This window comes from Poecile atricapillus, chromosome Z (genome assembly GCF_030490865.1).
Source record: "Poecile atricapillus isolate bPoeAtr1 chromosome Z, bPoeAtr1.hap1, whole genome shotgun sequence".
In the NCBI taxonomy this organism is placed as follows: Eukaryota; Metazoa; Chordata; class Aves; order Passeriformes; family Paridae; genus Poecile; species Poecile atricapillus.
Genome location: NC_081289.1, coordinates 26,939,332 through 26,955,618, shown reverse-complemented (window position 1 = coordinate 26,955,618; position 16,287 = coordinate 26,939,332). Strand labels below are relative to the sequence as shown.

General features: G+C 44.9%; 1 protein-coding gene across 3 annotated transcripts in view; it reads left to right on the top strand.

The window, feature by feature from the left end:
- MRTFA (myocardin related transcription factor A) overlaps positions 1-16,287 on the top strand; it is a 66,174-nt gene that overhangs the window by 47,251 nt on the left and 2,636 nt on the right. For 2 of the 3 annotated variants that reach the window (XM_058864552.1, XM_058864551.1), the window contains exons 3-11: positions 6,908-6,963; positions 8,529-8,604; positions 9,248-9,409; positions 10,805-10,980; positions 11,439-11,594; positions 12,088-12,338; positions 12,683-12,854; positions 13,129-14,235; positions 15,396-15,506. In XM_058864552.1, the coding sequence (XP_058720535.1) occupies positions 6,908-6,963; positions 8,529-8,604; positions 9,248-9,409; positions 10,805-10,980; positions 11,439-11,594; positions 12,088-12,338; positions 12,683-12,854; positions 13,129-14,235; positions 15,396-15,506 (2,267 nt within the window). The remainder of the gene's footprint in view (positions 1-6,907; positions 6,964-8,528; positions 8,605-9,247; positions 9,410-10,804; positions 10,981-11,438; positions 11,595-12,087; positions 12,339-12,682; positions 12,855-13,128; positions 14,236-15,395; positions 15,507-16,287) is intronic. The other variant, XM_058864553.1, reaches the window with a different exon arrangement.

The window sequence follows — 16,287 nt, the reverse complement described above, 5'->3', positions numbered from 1 at the left end:
GTGTCTAAGGTTGGGGCTGGACATGACACAAGCTTCTCTTTGTCATAGCAAAGGAAGGAAGGGTTTTTCTTTCCCTTAGGAATGGGTCTATCTGAAGAGCAAAGTATTTGACTCAGTATTCTGAATTTAGCTGTAGCCCTTCTGCAAACATTGTGTGTTGTCTTACCAACTGATTTGCTGTTCAAATATCACCTTCTTGTTTATGATGAGCTAGATACTATGGCCAAGGAAAGCTCATGTGCTTCCTCTCTGTCAGTCTGCAAGTCTGATAGCCTCGAGTAGTGATTTACAGAAGGCTTTGCAGCCTCTGCTTCCCACAAGACACTTGAGCTATAAGGATCTGTGCAGATCCTTTTGCCTTTCTTCCCTATGTTTGGTTTCGTGCAAGCCTCAGTGTCTTGCATGTCAGCTGCATAAGCAAATGCAGGGTATATGGGTATTTTGACCTCTTTTTCTCAGCAGTTGGATCAGTCCCCTTCCCCTGCTGTGTTTCATTCTTAGAGTGTCTCAATCTGGTTCTGATTCCACTTATTTCTCACGCTAGGTAACAGGAACTCTGAGGTCTGCATATGAATCTTTGAAAGCTTTGCATGGCTAAAATCTGCTTTTGTATACTGCGGGATAAACCCCAAACAGAAATGGTTGGGCCATTTTGCTCAGCTGTTTGTCTCTGCTGTTACACTGACGATTTGGGTTTGATTCCTGAGCCTTGATTCAATTTTATATAGCAGCACAAGTTTGATGCTTTGCAGCAGTGTCTCAAGGCCAGGCTGGATGGGATTTTGTGCAATCTGGTCCAGTGGAAGGTGTCCCTGCAACCATGGCAGGGGAGTTGGAACTACACTATCTTTAAGGTTTCTTCCAAACCGAACCATTCTGTGGTTCTGTGATTCATTCACACTTTGCCATCTGCAAAATATGGCTTGTATTGAGAAAACACTGGAGTTTTGCACCGTTTCATACGAATTAATACATTGCTTTGAAGTGAAGATTAGCAACTTTCATCTGTGGGTTTTGTATGGGAAGGAGTGGGTCAGTGTAGATGGTCTTGTGTGCTGCTGCTTGGTTTTGGGGAGTCAGATGGAAGAACACAGTTGCAATGTATAGCTGCAACATTTTTGAAGCAGGGTGGAGGCACGGAACAGTTGCATCATTGATGTGCAGGGAGGTTTCTCATGGTAGCTGAGGGTGTGGCCACAAAGATGCTAATGCTTCAGGAATTCTGGAGATGAAACATCAAAATGCTCCACAACAGGCAACAGAGAGACTAAAGAAATAGGATGCATGTGGTAGGAATTTCATGAGATCCTTGCTAGCCCATCTGTGGCAGGAAAATCAAGTCCTGCTGTCAGTCATCTAAAGGTGAGGGCTAAAACTCATCCTCCTAACAGCAGATGTTACAAACTGCCACAGTTGTCCAAGTGGATCAAAAGTGTGAACAGCTCAGTGGAGGTCACCTGCTGGACTGTGCTGTCCCAAGCCCCATTGGTGATGCTACTGTCCCATCTGTCACTGAGCCTTTTTTAGGATTTGTTGGCCCATTTGTAACTCCAGGCTGTTTTCCTGTGGTGCATGGGGCAATTTGAAGATGTGGGGCCATGGTTCAGCAGGATGGAGCTCCTGTTGCAGTGCTGGCCTTAAAGTCAGCCTCTCATTTCTGACTTTGGCAGGGCAGTTGTGCTCAGCTTTGCTGACACTATTATTTGTGGAGCCATGCTGTAAACCAGCATACCAATCCAGGTTAAAATAACTCTTTCAAAACAACTGTGATCGGAGTCCACAGACGGTTTTGTCAGCATAACCGAGAGCTGACATGCTTTGTCCCAGACCTAGGTACAGGAACGAGGGCAGAAAGTGGAACTGCAGGTTACTGAGGCTGGAAATGCCATGTACATATCATGTAGAAATAAATCAAAAGGCAGCCAGGAGGTAACCTAACTGAAATTGAGTATTGCAGAAGTTACTTCTGCAGTGTCAACTATTTATTTTCTGCATACAGTGGAAAACGAAAACCCAACAGCTCATAATGCTGTTGTAGTTTGGCAAGTTTGGTGTTTTTTTTTTTCCCCTCTGGCAGCACTCTATTCTCGTCAGGGCTCTCATAAAAGTAGCTGGATAGTTAGATCAAGGATTCAAATTAAGTTTGGAGGGGGGCAAGTGCTATGGAGAGGTGCAGGAGATACTTTATGGCAATAGTTCCATAGTAGAGCTCCCCCTGCAGTATAAGTACAATTGCTTGAAGCATCAAGGGCAAGGCACGTGGGACATGGAAAAGTGGGGGAAAAGAGATCATTACTGAAGCTGGATCTACCAGAAGACTAAATATTTGTTGAAATGCTTCCCCGGGAATTCAGGGTGTTAAACTTTTTTGCACTTCTTGGGTTTAATGAGGCACTTGAAACAGCCTTGCCTGATGTTTTTGGAAGCAAGCTGGGACTACCTGAAGCTGCCTATTCAACTTGTGAGGGAACTGGATTGGAATGAAGTCTGGGTGTCAGACTGGGAGGTTGAGTTGAGCAGGGTTGTTGGGTGGGATGGGAAGGGAGAAAATCAGTGTTTGACGTGATTGAGTATTTTCAGTGATTTGAAAAGGAACAGTCTGCATGTTTATTAAGCTCCAGGTTAGTAGGCTGGGGGCAGGGCAGGACAGGACTGGGACTCAGAATGTTTGGAGAAACCAGCAAACATGGAATAAAATGAAAGAAAAAGGGAGAATGTCTACATTTTGTAATGCCTAGTCAGTGGCTTGAATTGAGGATGAAGAGTGGTTGGCTTGGTACCAGCTCTGCAGAAGAGGATTGGAGACCTTCAGTGGTTTGTGAGACAAGCACAAGTGAACATTGTTTGTTTTATGTACACAAACAAGGCAAACTGGCTGGGACATGTGACTGAGAAGTGTTATTGAATAATCATTTGACTCTATAACAGTCAATAAAGCCTAGGCTGGAATATGTACCCAGTTCTGGACACTAGGCTTCAAAAAAATGCAGCTTAAATGGAAGGAGTCCAAAAGAGACTAAACAAGCAAAGGTCTGGATAATGTTATCTGCAAGGAAAGGTTGAAGCAACTGCCTTTGGTCATTTTATATACCAGAAGACTGTAGGAGAACCAAAGTTTTCCAAAGGGATAGATGCAAGAAGGAAGAAAATAAATTGTTCTCTGTAATGTTTGCAGGTAAGGTGGGGAACAAAGAGTATAAATTGTACGAAGGGAAATAGAAGTTAGACATTCAGAAAGATTTTTAAATAGTAAAAACATTGGTGTACTGGGATAATTTTTCTGCAATAATATTACATTTTTTTAATGAGAGGTCTCCAAGAACAGGTTAGACAAACTACTGTAAGGAATAGTTTAGTGTATTTTATGCAGGCTGAGCAGTCAGAAAGCATCAGGTGATAGGAGTTTCCTCATCCCTAGCCCTCTTTGGTTATAGCTGATGCTTCTGGTCCTAAGGGCTGTGGACAGAGTGGGAATGCTGCCTGCCCCACACCCCCCTGGTTTGCACAGGTTCTGCTCCACCAGCTCCGCCACTCATTCACACACAGTGCCAGAACAAGCCACCACAGCTGATACAGCTGAGAACAGTAGAGCTTTATCACTATGGGTAATTTTGAGTGGAATGGATAAAGCAGCGCTCTGGTGAGCGAGCCAGATGGGTTCTGAGGCACAGAAACAGTTTTGCAGGGATCAGTGCTAAGTGGCTGGGAAAGGCAGTGGTAGGAGCTGGAAAAGGGGCTTATCTGCACTGCGAGTCTCCTTTAGAGCTCACCCAGATTATTGTAATATCACCTTATTGCTTCAGAGTTCTTCATAGGATTATATTTTTCCTTTTTTTTATTTGCTGCAGTAAAGTTAACAGGGTTTCTCCACAGCTCTGGGCTAAACAGTCATTTCAAAGCCAAAAAAATGTGCAAGGATTAGTTAATTTCAAGTGGAATATGATTTTACAATAGCCACCCTATTCTGACATATCAACCTCATCCTAGATTGCTGAGGGAAGCACTGAAGGATTTGTGCCCTCTTGACATTTTCAGAGGTTGAATATGAAGTCCTCTGTCATGTTGCCAGCCCAGACAGCTACATCCCAGTGCACGTTTCCAGAGACTAGTTCTGAGAGACTGAAATTGTTCTTTACAAGATTATTCCTGTAGCAGTTCTGCATTGCTTATTATTAAATGCATATGTGTTTGGTTTTTTTTTTTTTTTCCTTCTTAGCTACTCTTTTCTTGCCTTGTTCTTCTGTATGCAATAGTTTTTTCCTGGACTACCTGTGACACCAGCTGAACTCCTGCAGTTGACTTTTCTGACCATTAGCTGTGGTCAGGGAAATGTCACTTAAAGTTCATCTGCTGCCTCATACTGACAGCAGAGGTAGGCAGGAAGGGGAGAGTAAAGAATTACTGCTGTGTCTGCACATTCTGGTAGAGAGCTTTTGAAGACTCACGATGAATCCTGCTTTGCTTGTCTCCAGGGTAGATGTTTATGCAGATTTAAATGTTGCTTGCTATCTTTGCCCAAGTGGACCTGAGTTTTTATTTCGCTTTCCTGTGAGATGCTCACAATGAAAGGAAAGCACGTTCAGGTTCAAGCATGTGTGTATTCACAAGCAGCTCACTCAACTTGAGAATAGTATTGGTTGTTCCTTGCTCTTCATTGAAGTGCCATGGTCAGACTGCCCAGGACACCTCATTGCAGGCATCAGCTGAGGCCTCATTACTGCCTTAGCTAGATGGGGAAGTTTTTTGCATTATTTTTGTAGTTATTGCAATACAATATCCCAACCATATCTCTTTGGTTAATCTCAAAGTGTGTTTCACACCTTGTGTAACTTTCTCTGGTGATTTCTCTCTGTAACCAGATTTATGCAACTAATATGAGCAGGAACTATTTGCCCCATTATTGCAGAAGTCTGTATACTCACTGTGGTTTTCAGTCATTGTTAATTTATTGTACAAGTTATTCTTCATTCACTTCTGTAGTCCAGATCCTATCTATGATGCCTGGCATGTTTGGAATTCCTGTCATGGAATTCTACTTCTTACCCCATTGATGTGAACCTAGAGATGATGCCTTTCCCTGGTCTTAAAAATTGAGAGCCAGACACGGTTAAGGGATAAGGGGTTTTACCTCCTATTTTAATAAGGATCCTTATGGTGCACCACTTGGCCAAGGTGGCATGTGCTGCAATGCACCCCCACGATAGGTCACCTATACAATTTATAGACCTTACAAATTAGCATATCTAACAAGGATGCCCCAATGAAAGGGAGGCCTGGATGAATGGTGTGATATTCCCTCATCTGTGGAATTCCCCCCTGGATATGCCAAATCTCTAGTTTACAGGCTGTGTTCTAGAGGGGCCTTGGTTTCCCAAGATAGCGTAGCATTTTCCGACCTCCTACTACGAGGCCTTTAGGATGTTTGGTCTCCTGGCCTAACAGAATACCAGGACTATGGTAAGTTATCAGACTTGAGGAATTACAAATATGCATGCTAAGAATACTGAGGATACATAAAAGTTATATAAAAGGTATATAAAAGAAAAGGCAAAAAATCATCTTGGCATTAGTGGGCCTCTACCTTTCACAGAAGGTGTCTTAACACTTTCTGTGGCTACTCCATTTCATTCTGTAGGAAAGGGCAGGGAAGGCTCCACATGCATTAGAAATAGTTTCTTACATTGCATTTATGCAGGGGCTTTTATTTCTTAAGTCTTTTGAGACTTTATTATGAACTTATATTTGAGAAATACTTAGTCACTGGTCTTAAGTGAAAAATAATATGAGCAGACTATTTTTCACAGGACCTAGATGCAACTCTTTGGAGTTATTAACTCTATAGCTTAGTTTTCTGTCTTCAAAAGACTTGCAACTTATCTTTAAAGCTGAAGTTTTTTAACTTTTCTGTTTAGCTGGATGGTAAGTCAGTTTAAGTTACGAGTATTTCAGAAATATAAAAAAAAATTATTATGCTCCTTTCAGGTGCTTCTTAATACAAACCACAGTGTGGTCATTTTTTAAGAAAAAAAGCTACTTGCAGCTTCAGGGAAACTGTGAGGAGCTACTGACACCATTACTCTCCCTCTCTGGTTTTACTGTGGGACGTGAGCTTTGTGTGCTCCAGAGGAGCCAGGCAGAGTGAGAGATTCCTCCAGGGTTAGTGTGGTCCTGGACAGCAGAGGATCAGTTTCTTAAAACCTGATCCATTTTGGCTCTGAGGGTCCGAGGGGGCGAGAAGGCCTGTTCTGTGGAGAGCTGAAGTTAATTCCTCAAGCTGTGGTTTTCTGTCAATAGACAGATGTACTTTTCTCTCCAAGTGTCCCTGTTCTCACGGTACTGTCTCTTACAGGGAGCAGTGTGTGTGTCCTGTGGACCTGCAGGATTTTCAACCAGTCCTTGCACATGTACAAAACACAGGTGCAGATTCAGGAAAGACTTGTAGCTTCCTTTGACATTAAAAGATAGTAAAGGGGATTTGCAGTTCATTAGCATTGTCCCTCATCATTCCAACCATTTGCCCTCTTCAATGTTTCAGAGCCATTCCTGTAAGGGTCCCGGATATCTTACTATCTCTTAAAGCCTGTAAAAGGCTTTCTTGGGAGGCTGGTTTTGAATCATATTCTTGGACCCAACTTTGGGAACAGTGACTAGTTTGACTTGAAGTGTACCTCTATTAGACTCTTCAGTGGCCCACAAAAATTTCAGATCAGTTCCTGTGTCCCTGTGCTGTCAGATGGAGTATGGTAATTCCCACTGCTTTGTACCAGCTGGAGATCAGCCTCACTGTGTTGGAAGATGCAGGAGGCAGTTGCTGTGGTGTTGTTAACTTGGTTGGCCTGAAGGATTGTGCAGTGAGAGAACTTCCATCATTATAATTCATTTCTCTAAATGCTTTTCCTCTCCACAGCTCTGAAAAGTCCAGCTGCATTTCATGAACAAAGAAAGAGTTTGGAGCGGGCCAGGGTAAGATGCAATATAATCTTTAGTGTTTTGGGAAAGTTTTGGAAAAGTCAGGAATAATATGTCTTGTGTTTTGGGCATCCTGTAGCTGTTAATGAGATGCAGAAGGAAATTGTTCATATTCTGCATGTAATACAGCTTTCTGTATTCAGAAATGCATTGGATTGGGTATTCTATAGCTTGAATGTGGTGCTGGTTAACCCTCAGTGAACTAATTGTGCCTAAAGCCCATTGAATATGGTGCCCGGATTTTCCCTAGAGTCATCTTTTGGGAAGTGACTGATACTCTTCTTCCCCACTGTCCACACACTTGGCATTTTTATTTTTATGGTGTTTGTTTTGCCCTTAAATGCTGTTAAATTATCATGTGGAGCTCAGTTCCACCTTTGAGGAAAGTTTCTCTGTTACCTGCACGTGCAATTTTTACTTAGGAGACTAGAAAAATGGAAAATTGAATAGAGAGGATCCCCCCAAAATCTTGTGACACTGAAATCACAGACTTCTGGCTCTACAGAAAGAGGAAGCCAGGCATCATACTTCATGTGCCACCTTTTCTAACTGGGGAGTTTCTTGATAATTTCTGTTCCTCAGAAGGCCTCTGGGGATATTTTTTTCTGATTAGCCTACAGTGGAATGTAACTTGTTATGACTAAGTTTTGTTTGAAAAGTGAAAGCAACATAAGTAAAAAAATAACAGCTGTGATTAAGACCTGAAAGGGAGGCCCTTTAAACTGTGGAGAGATTGCAGTGGGGAACTTTGCATTAAGACCAGTGACCAAAGGGCTTTTGCTTATTTCTCTTTTTTTCCTAAAACTGTATTAAGTTAATATTTTTATGTGGGCAATTGAACAATTATGGTGCAGTTTTCTGACTGACTTTAATACATATTTTCTCCAAAGGCCCGTCCTGATGTCCAGTATTTACTGGTCTATTACCTGCTGCTTCCAGATTCCCATTCCTCAGCAGTGTAAACAGTAACATGTTCAGCCTGTCAGGGTCATCTCTGTACATTGCTCCACAGCACTTTCTCCAAAGGCAGAGCTAAAAGCACCTCTGGAACTGAAATAAACCTTGTCACAGCATTTAGATTCAGCCCCCTGAGGGACTGCATGGGGTTTTTAGCTTAACAAATAACATATTCAATTTAATCAAATTAAAGATCCCCAAATCATAAGTCAGCCCTGAATGCCAGCAGTACATGAAAATATTTTCTGTGAACAATGGAACCAGTGCATTTACCTTTAACATAAAAAGAAATCTCATGGATGCTACCCTGATACAAGTTAGTGGTGGTGCATACAATGGGAAGACTTCAGCTCCTGAGGAAGTCCTTCCCAGTTTTTGTTCCGTGGGGTAGCATAGCACAAGTGACTGAGGTATTTACAATAGAAGGTCATCTTTAGAGTAAGCTCATTCTGGGTGTTCTGGATCCCTTCTCCATTTTGTGCTTATTTAGATCTCAGTAACAGCTAAAGATGGTTGTTTCCTTTCATTGTGCTGTTGAAGATTACCTGACTCCTGTGTCTGATTGGCTGAAAGTGGTTCTTGCTTGTCTATTTTTGCTACAGACAGAGGACTATCTGAAACGCAAAATCCGGTCCCGGCCAGAGAGATCAGAGCTGGTTAGGATGCACATTCTGGAAGGTATGGCACGTGCTGAACATGAAAACATCAACAATAAACTTTATTGTAACTACCTTTTTCACAGCTTTCTGTTTTGCCTCTGACTTCCAAAGCTTCCTTCCGGTTGGGAGCGGGCAGAAGATCATGCCTGTTTCATGATTCCTTGGGAGGAATTCAGCTCTGCTTGCTCGGAGATTATTCTCAGAAAAATCCATTGTGTGAATTCAAATTGTGCAGTTTTGTGTAGCTGAGCAACAAGGAAATAGAATGACCATGGATTGCTCTTCTGCTAAGGGAAGATGGTGTAAAATGTCCAAGAGGGAGTGAGGCAGATTTGATCTGAGTAGTAATGAACCTCAGCTTCAGAGAGGGAGTGCTGTGCTGCTGCTGAGCACAAAGTTTGGGGCACATCTCAGGGGGAAAAGATGAATGAGAATTGGGTGACAGTTTGAGAACAGTGAATTTGTCACAGGGGCTACTGTAGTTATCTCTATAACCTAAATACACATAATGTGTCATATCTTTGTAGTGTATAGTTATCTGTTGTTATCTATCAGCTGTTTTTCTGTACAGTTACCTTTCTGAATAGAATTAAAATACTGCTGAAGGGCATGGGTTGACCATTGTTGGATTGATGCCATTTTATTTACTTTCCCCCAAACAGAGACCTCAGCTGAACCCTCCTTGCAGGCTAAGCAGCTGAAGCTGAAGAGAGCCAGACTGGCAGATGACCTCAATGAGAAGATAGCGCAGAGGCCAGGGCCCATGGAGCTGGTGGAGAAGAACATCTTGCCTGTGGAATCAAGCCTGAAGGAAGCTATTATTGGTAAGGTCAGAGGAGGATCTTTGTGGAGGGCATTTCCCACATGTGGCTGGGATTACCTATCAACCTGCATGTCTGAGAGAGTGCATGGCTGGTCTCATTTTCCTGGCCCAGGATCACAGGCTTTCAGCCCAAGGATTCGGAAAAGCAGATCTCCCTCTGGCCCAGATAGTGCTATGGAGTCATTAAATTATAGGGATGTAGACATTCCAGAATAGTATGAAAGCAGTTGTATACCCTAAAGACTTTAAAGACTGTTGAAGACTGTATTCCCTAGATTGTCTCCTTAAAATCCATCTCTCAGTATAATGTCAACAGTGTTGGCCAGGGAGAACCCACTGACTTAGATCAGGAGAGGAGACAGAACATAAACAGGTGTGATGAAACAAAAGACGTCTGTGAACTCAAAAACTTCAGAGGATTCAACCCCTTTAAAAATAAACCAGAACAGATGTAATTCATGCCAGTGCCATTCCAAGGGCTGAAAGGAATGCTGAGGAATTGCCTTCCCACTGCCTCAGCAGTGCTCTTTCCTGTCTCCCCAGACTGAGCAGTCTGTATGTCTGTGGTTATTCATCCTCTCAAACATGCACAGCTACTGTAAAGACAAATGGGACACAACTGTGAGCAAGATGGAATACTTTCCATAAAAAAGCAAAAGGACAGTGTTGTGAGAGAGCCTGGCTTCACTGGTGAACAGGAGGTAGTTGAGGAGGGGTGAACTTGTGAACTGATGTATAAGAGATGTGGCTTCCTTCTGACTGAGAAGTGCATCTCTGGATTCCTCTTGATTTTTTGTGAGGTGCAAATTAATGTGAGAAAATGTAGTCTGGAAAAGCTTTGGTATATTACAAGTACACACTCATGTGAATTTATCTACTGTGCATGTAGATGGACAGAAATGCTAATAGCAGCCAGGGCCACCACTTAATCCATAGCCCTTCTTGTTTGTAAGACTAGAGGACAATTTGGGATTCTGTCTTTCAAAACAGAAGAGTCCAAGAGAGAGTCTACCTTCCACCATACAGGATGAACACCAAAGAAGCCATATACTCAACCTTATACTCTCTAATCTTCTTCTTTGGTGCCAGATAATGAAATAAACCATGCCACAGAGCTGGATTTGGACAGATCTGAGTATCTCTTACACTCACTGATCTTGCCTGCCTAGGAAGCAAGGGAAATGGTTCACCCCAGTCCACATCATTTTATTGTACTGACAGATAGTGAGTATAAACACTTAAACCTGATCCAGCTGGGACTCTGTTCTCTCATTTTTAGCTGGTGCTTTAAGCACAACTCTCTCCATGCCATCATTGTCTTTGTGAAATATCTAGTGTCAAGTGAAGTAATTTCTTACTCCACTTTACAGACCACGGTTGATGTTTGTGTTTTTAGTCGGACAGGTGAACTATCCAAAGGTTGCAGACAATTCCTCCTTTGATGAGGACAGCAGTGATGCCCTCTCCCCAGAACAGCCAGCCAGCCATGAGTCCCAAGGCTCTGTCCCATCGCCGATGGACTCCCGGATTTGTGAGCCTCTCCCTAGCAACACTGGTACATCACTAGCTCAGGTGAGAATGTGGAGGCCTCCTGCAGTGCCCTGGAGCTTCATGCTGATTTGTGGCAGAGGAGTCTAGAAAGTGAGACTAAGGCTTGCCTAAGAGGTATAGTCTGTGAGATTTCACAGAGTCTTAGCTCCATGTGGTGTCAGTGATGTCCTCCTCTGGTTATTCACAAACCCTCATGGTGATGCCTTGTGGGGAAGTGGGCAGCCATTGCTTGGTGGTACAACCTGTGTGCAAATGAGCCCAGCAGGAAATGCTGGGAGATACAGGCGTTGGATTTTGATTCCCTTTTTGTCCTAAGAAGTTATGCTGCTTCTCAGGGACAACTGAAGCAGTGGGTTAAAGGAGTCTGATTAAAGATTTGAAGCCCGTGCTCCATCCTTCTAAGTGGGCACTTCCTGCACTCTGTTAAATTATTTCCCTGCTCCTGTGTGTATTCATTATGCCTTTTTCTGTCCCTGCAGGGTTCATCCCAGTTGCAGATTAGCACAGACTCCAGTGAAACTCCTTTCCTACCTGAGCAGCCACCTCCACCACTGCCACCTCCACCTCTTCTGCCCGCTAGTCTTACCAATGGAGTGGCTCTTACTGCTGCCAAGCCCCCACCAACACTCATTAAGGTACTACTTTGGCTGACGTCTTCATTGTTGTAGTCTGAAGGAGGATAAGGTTACTTTTAAGCAGGTTTGGAGTTGGAAGTATTAGATTAACAGATGCAAAGGAAGGAAACATTTCTCACTAGTGTCTTCCTCTGACACTAATTGTAACATATTTAATGGGGTTTTCTGTTCAATGTTATATTCACCTTCTATAAAACGGATGCTGAATGCAAAATGTTTTGAAACAATCAGTGTTATCTATAATTAGAGTCAGTGAGTCTGCACTGGATGAGCAAATGATCTGGTGTGCTGGGAAGGGTGGCCTGCATTATGGTGCAGCATAAGCTGGTGCCAGTGAGGTGTCTAATGTCTCAGAGAGGCATGGAAAGACCCTGAGGTGAACAAACTAGAGAATTTCAAAATTAAAATCCCAGTGTGTGTTCTGGCTTACATGGGGTGTTACATTATATCAGTGTTTTCATTCTTACTTGCTTCCTCCTTTTCTTCTAAATAGCAAAGCCAGCCCAAGTCTGCTAGTGAGAAGTCTCAGCGCAGTAAAAAAGCCAAGGAGTTGAAGCCGAAAGTCAAGAAGCTTAAATATCATCAGTATATTCCCCCGGACCAAAAGCAGGACAAGGGAGCTCCTCCCATGGATTCATCCTATGCCAAAATACTGCAGCAACAGCAGCTCTTTCTCCAGCTTCAGATCCTCAACCAGCAGCAGCAGCACTACAACTATCAGACCATCCTGCCAGCCCCACCTAAGTACGAGTCCCCAGTGGCAGCTCTCTTAGCAAGCACTTACCAGCACTCTTACCAGAGATGTGTTCTGGGTGTGAGGGGTGGCCACTAGGTGTGACACACTCAGTTTTGTAGGTTCCAGAAGGCCTCAAAAAGAACCAGTGCGAGATGAGACAGACAAAAGCAGCTGAAGTGAGTTGGTTGGCACAGCAAGGGGCGTGGATACAGTTGAGAGCATAGGTGTGCTTCAGAGTCTAGGGCAGCACTAGTGATCCAGATGTTTCTGAATGTGTATGTTTATGGACACTAAGGGCCTCTGGTGTCTTTCCACTGTGGTTTTGATGTCTGTGTTCTTTCTTTTCCTGCAGGCCTCCAGGAGAGCAGCAGAGTGGTGCCAGTGCCCCTGCTGTACGAAATCTCTCTGCCACAGTCAGCAGCACATCTTCAGTATCTTCTGGTTCCAGTGGTCTGATGAGACAAAACAGTAACGCTGCAGTGGGCAAGCCTGGCCCTCTCCCTGCCAACCTGGATGAGATGAAGGTAAATGTCCTGTGAAGCTGCACAGACCCTTTCTGCCATTGTCAGCAGGCAGTACTGGATGATGTTGCTGTGTCAGAGCAGGGCTGAAGTGGACTGACAGGAGTGAGTTAGTGATAGGAGCTGGGATTGCTACCCCACAGTCTGTACCTGAGATGCAACTTCGTTGGCCTGAAGGAAGATCAGTTTAGACCTTTGTCTCATAGCTCTGGCGACTGTTCATAGTTGTTCAGTTAAAAGTTCTCTTAACGTTGCCCTCTTTTTTCCCCCATATCAGGTAGCAGAGCTGAAGCAAGAACTGAAGTTGAGGGCCTTGCCTGTCTCGGGCACAAAGACGGATCTCATTGAGCGTCTCCGAGCTTACCAAGAGCAGAATGGTGCAGCTGGCCAAACAACCCCCACTCCCAAGCCCAGCACATCAGCCGTCCTCCCTAAAGCTGCTGAAGTGGTGGTGGCCTTCCCAACTGCCAGGCTGAGCACAGGGCCAGCCCTGGTCACCACTGGCATTGCACCAGCAGAAGTAGTTGTGGCCACAGTTACTGGTGGCGGCATGATGAAATTTGAGAGCACAGGCTCAACTCCTCCTGTTTCTCCAACTCCTTCTGAGCGCTCGCAGATGAGTACAGGGGATGAAAACTCGGGCACTGGAGATACCTTTGGAGAGATGGTGACTTCACCTCTGACCCAGCTCACCTTGCAGACATCTCCAGTGCAGTTCCTGGTGAAGGAAGAAAGCTCCAAGTTTGCCTCCTGCAGCGTAAATGCGGCACCCAGGTCAGAGCGGTGTAATGCTGGCAACAGCAGGGATGCAGAAGTTAGGGACAAAGACCAGATGCTGCAGGAGAAGGATAAGCAGATAGAGGAGCTCACTCGCATGCTGAAACAGAAGCAGCAGCTGGTGGAAATGCTTAGGCTACAGCTGGAGCAGGAGAAGCGATCTCAGCAGTCACAGCCAGCTCCAACAGCCACAGAAGAAGGAACAGCTGTCGCCTCCAAACCAGGAGCATGTGGCATCCAGGTCAAGAGTGAAGATGGTTTCCTGAGTTGCCAGTCTGTGAAGCAATCCAGTGGCCAAACAGACCAATGCAGCCCTGCACCACCCGCTAGCCAAATGGACACTTCGAATCCAAGCCCAGTGCCAAAGAAAGCCGTGACAGTGAAGCAGGAGGTGCCAGCCACGGAAGCAGAGCCGCCGTGCCAGTCCCACAGCCCGTGGCTTTTCCTCGGCCAGCAAGGGAGCGCCCTCATCAAGGGCACCCCTCCCCCCACCCTCATCACTGACTCCACAGGGACCCACATCGTCCTCACCGTGACCAAGCAGAGCGCCGAGAGGCAGGGCCTCTCTCCCCACTGGATGGCAGGGAGCAGCTGCCCACCCTCGCAGGTAGGCAAGGGTGTGAACCCATCACTGCTGTGGGCAGTTGGGTTCCTCTCTCCTTGTCCCACTCCAGTTACCATAGGATGAATTAACTGGGTGGAAATTGGCTGCAGTAAATCCTGAAAGGGCTGAGTCGCTCACTACAGTGGTTGGTAGATCGTGGCTTTGTAAAACAGAGTGGTGTAAGCAGATCTTCGGCAAAAAGACTGGAATTTGACAATGATGAGCTGCGTACAGCAATGCACGATTGGCTCTGTGCATCACAGGCTGCTCAGCATTCTTCCAAACACAGGGTTCTGCCTTTTGTCAGGCAGGACCTCGGGCTTGGAGGACAAGGGTTTGCTGCCACAGTTCACTAGTTTTTAAAAGAACAGCTATGCCCCTGGTCGTAAAATGAGCAGAGTGTATTTCACCTGTTGTCCTTAACTGTAGAGATCGTAGCTGGAGTGATAGATGGGTCATCTTATCTACCAAGAGCTGAAATCAGACCCTGGGAGCAGACCGTTTACTTTTTGGCTGCTCTTTGTTTTAATGCATGTCAGTATTTCAGTGTTAACAGAGTCTTTCATCAGAGATGATTTACTATTCCCCTGCTGGCATGAGCTCAGCACTTAACAGAAGTGTTCCGAGTGTTCCTTCCAGGAAGGGATAAATATGCCCAGGTTTGATGGCATAAGTCAATCCCCAGCACCTTCCATGACATCAAAGATAATTTTCATTCTGGTGATACATTTCTTGCACTTTCTGCAGAGCAAGTGGCAGTGTCTGCCATCAGTGACAGCCACTGAGCAGGCTACGTTTGCTGCAAGGCAGGTGAGATATCGGCAGCTGTCTAAACATCAGCATCCAGTGTCAACCTTGAAGCCCCAGAGTATCTCACCTGAACTCTACTGCTGCTCCACAAGGGCACAGCTCCTGTGTCAGGTCTGGCAGTCCCTGAGGCATTTCATGGGTACCCCAGGGATTTAGGATGGTACTACCTCCTCTCTTAGGACTCTCAATCTCATACAATCTGATTTCTTTGCTCAGGGAAAGAGAAGGATTGAATTTCATAAAGAATAAAGAGTGGGGAAAAAAACAAACTTTAAAATCCTATTAGAAACGTAAGCCCCATGTCCATGTCATTTCTGGGGAATAACCTGTTATGGATACCCTTTTCTTTCCAGAGCATACAATCATCACCCGCTAAAACTTCCAGCCAACTGCCGTGTCAGGTACCTGCAAACACCCCTCAGCAGCCCACGCAGCAGCAGCCCAGAGGACCAAACCAGTCTAAGGTAGCTCACTGCCTGCTCACTTTTCTCCCTTGGTTTTGTTTGCCTGCTGCCAGGTTTGTACCCACAGGCAGTGAGTACAAACATACCACATACCAGTGGGTGTTGTCTGTGGATTAAAAACAGCGAGGGCTGGAGTGGGCAGCCTTGATTCACAGGGGTGTCCCAGATTTTTGAAGGAGTGCTGCTGAACAGAAAAGGTGGCTGCTGCATGGAGAGGAGGTGGTGTGGCTGCTGCTGAAGGGGCATGTGAGCTTAGAGGGCTAAAAGGGCAGTGACCTTTTAGTCTCTGGTACTGCTGAGTGTGCTGTCATTTCCACTCCCCTGCCCTGAGCATGCCAGTTAATCACCACTTTGTGAAGTGCTGTACTGCTTCAGGAAAGAAAGCACCTCTGCCTTTAACCCTCTCCAGGTGCTGGCTGTAAAGAGGCTCTGCTGTACATCTCCTCCCTTTCTAGCCTGCTTAGCTGTCTCTCTAACCTGTAATTTAGGTAAGATACAGAAAGATTATGAAGAGTTTTTAGAGCTTGGAGGATCATTTCTGAGTCAGTTCCTGGAAAGGGTATGAAGACAGAAGTACTTTCTAATATATTTGGAATGAGATATCTACTTTGCAAAGGGTCAGTGCCTCAGTTTGCTTTGAGACCTTGGAGAAAGTGCAGAAGGTAAATAAAGGCACCTTTTTCTTCAGAGTTCCTTAGCCTTTGTGCTGCAGAGGCCACTGACTCTTCTAATCCTTTTGCCTCCCTTGGGGTCAGAAGCTAGGTCTGCAGCTGGCAGGGAA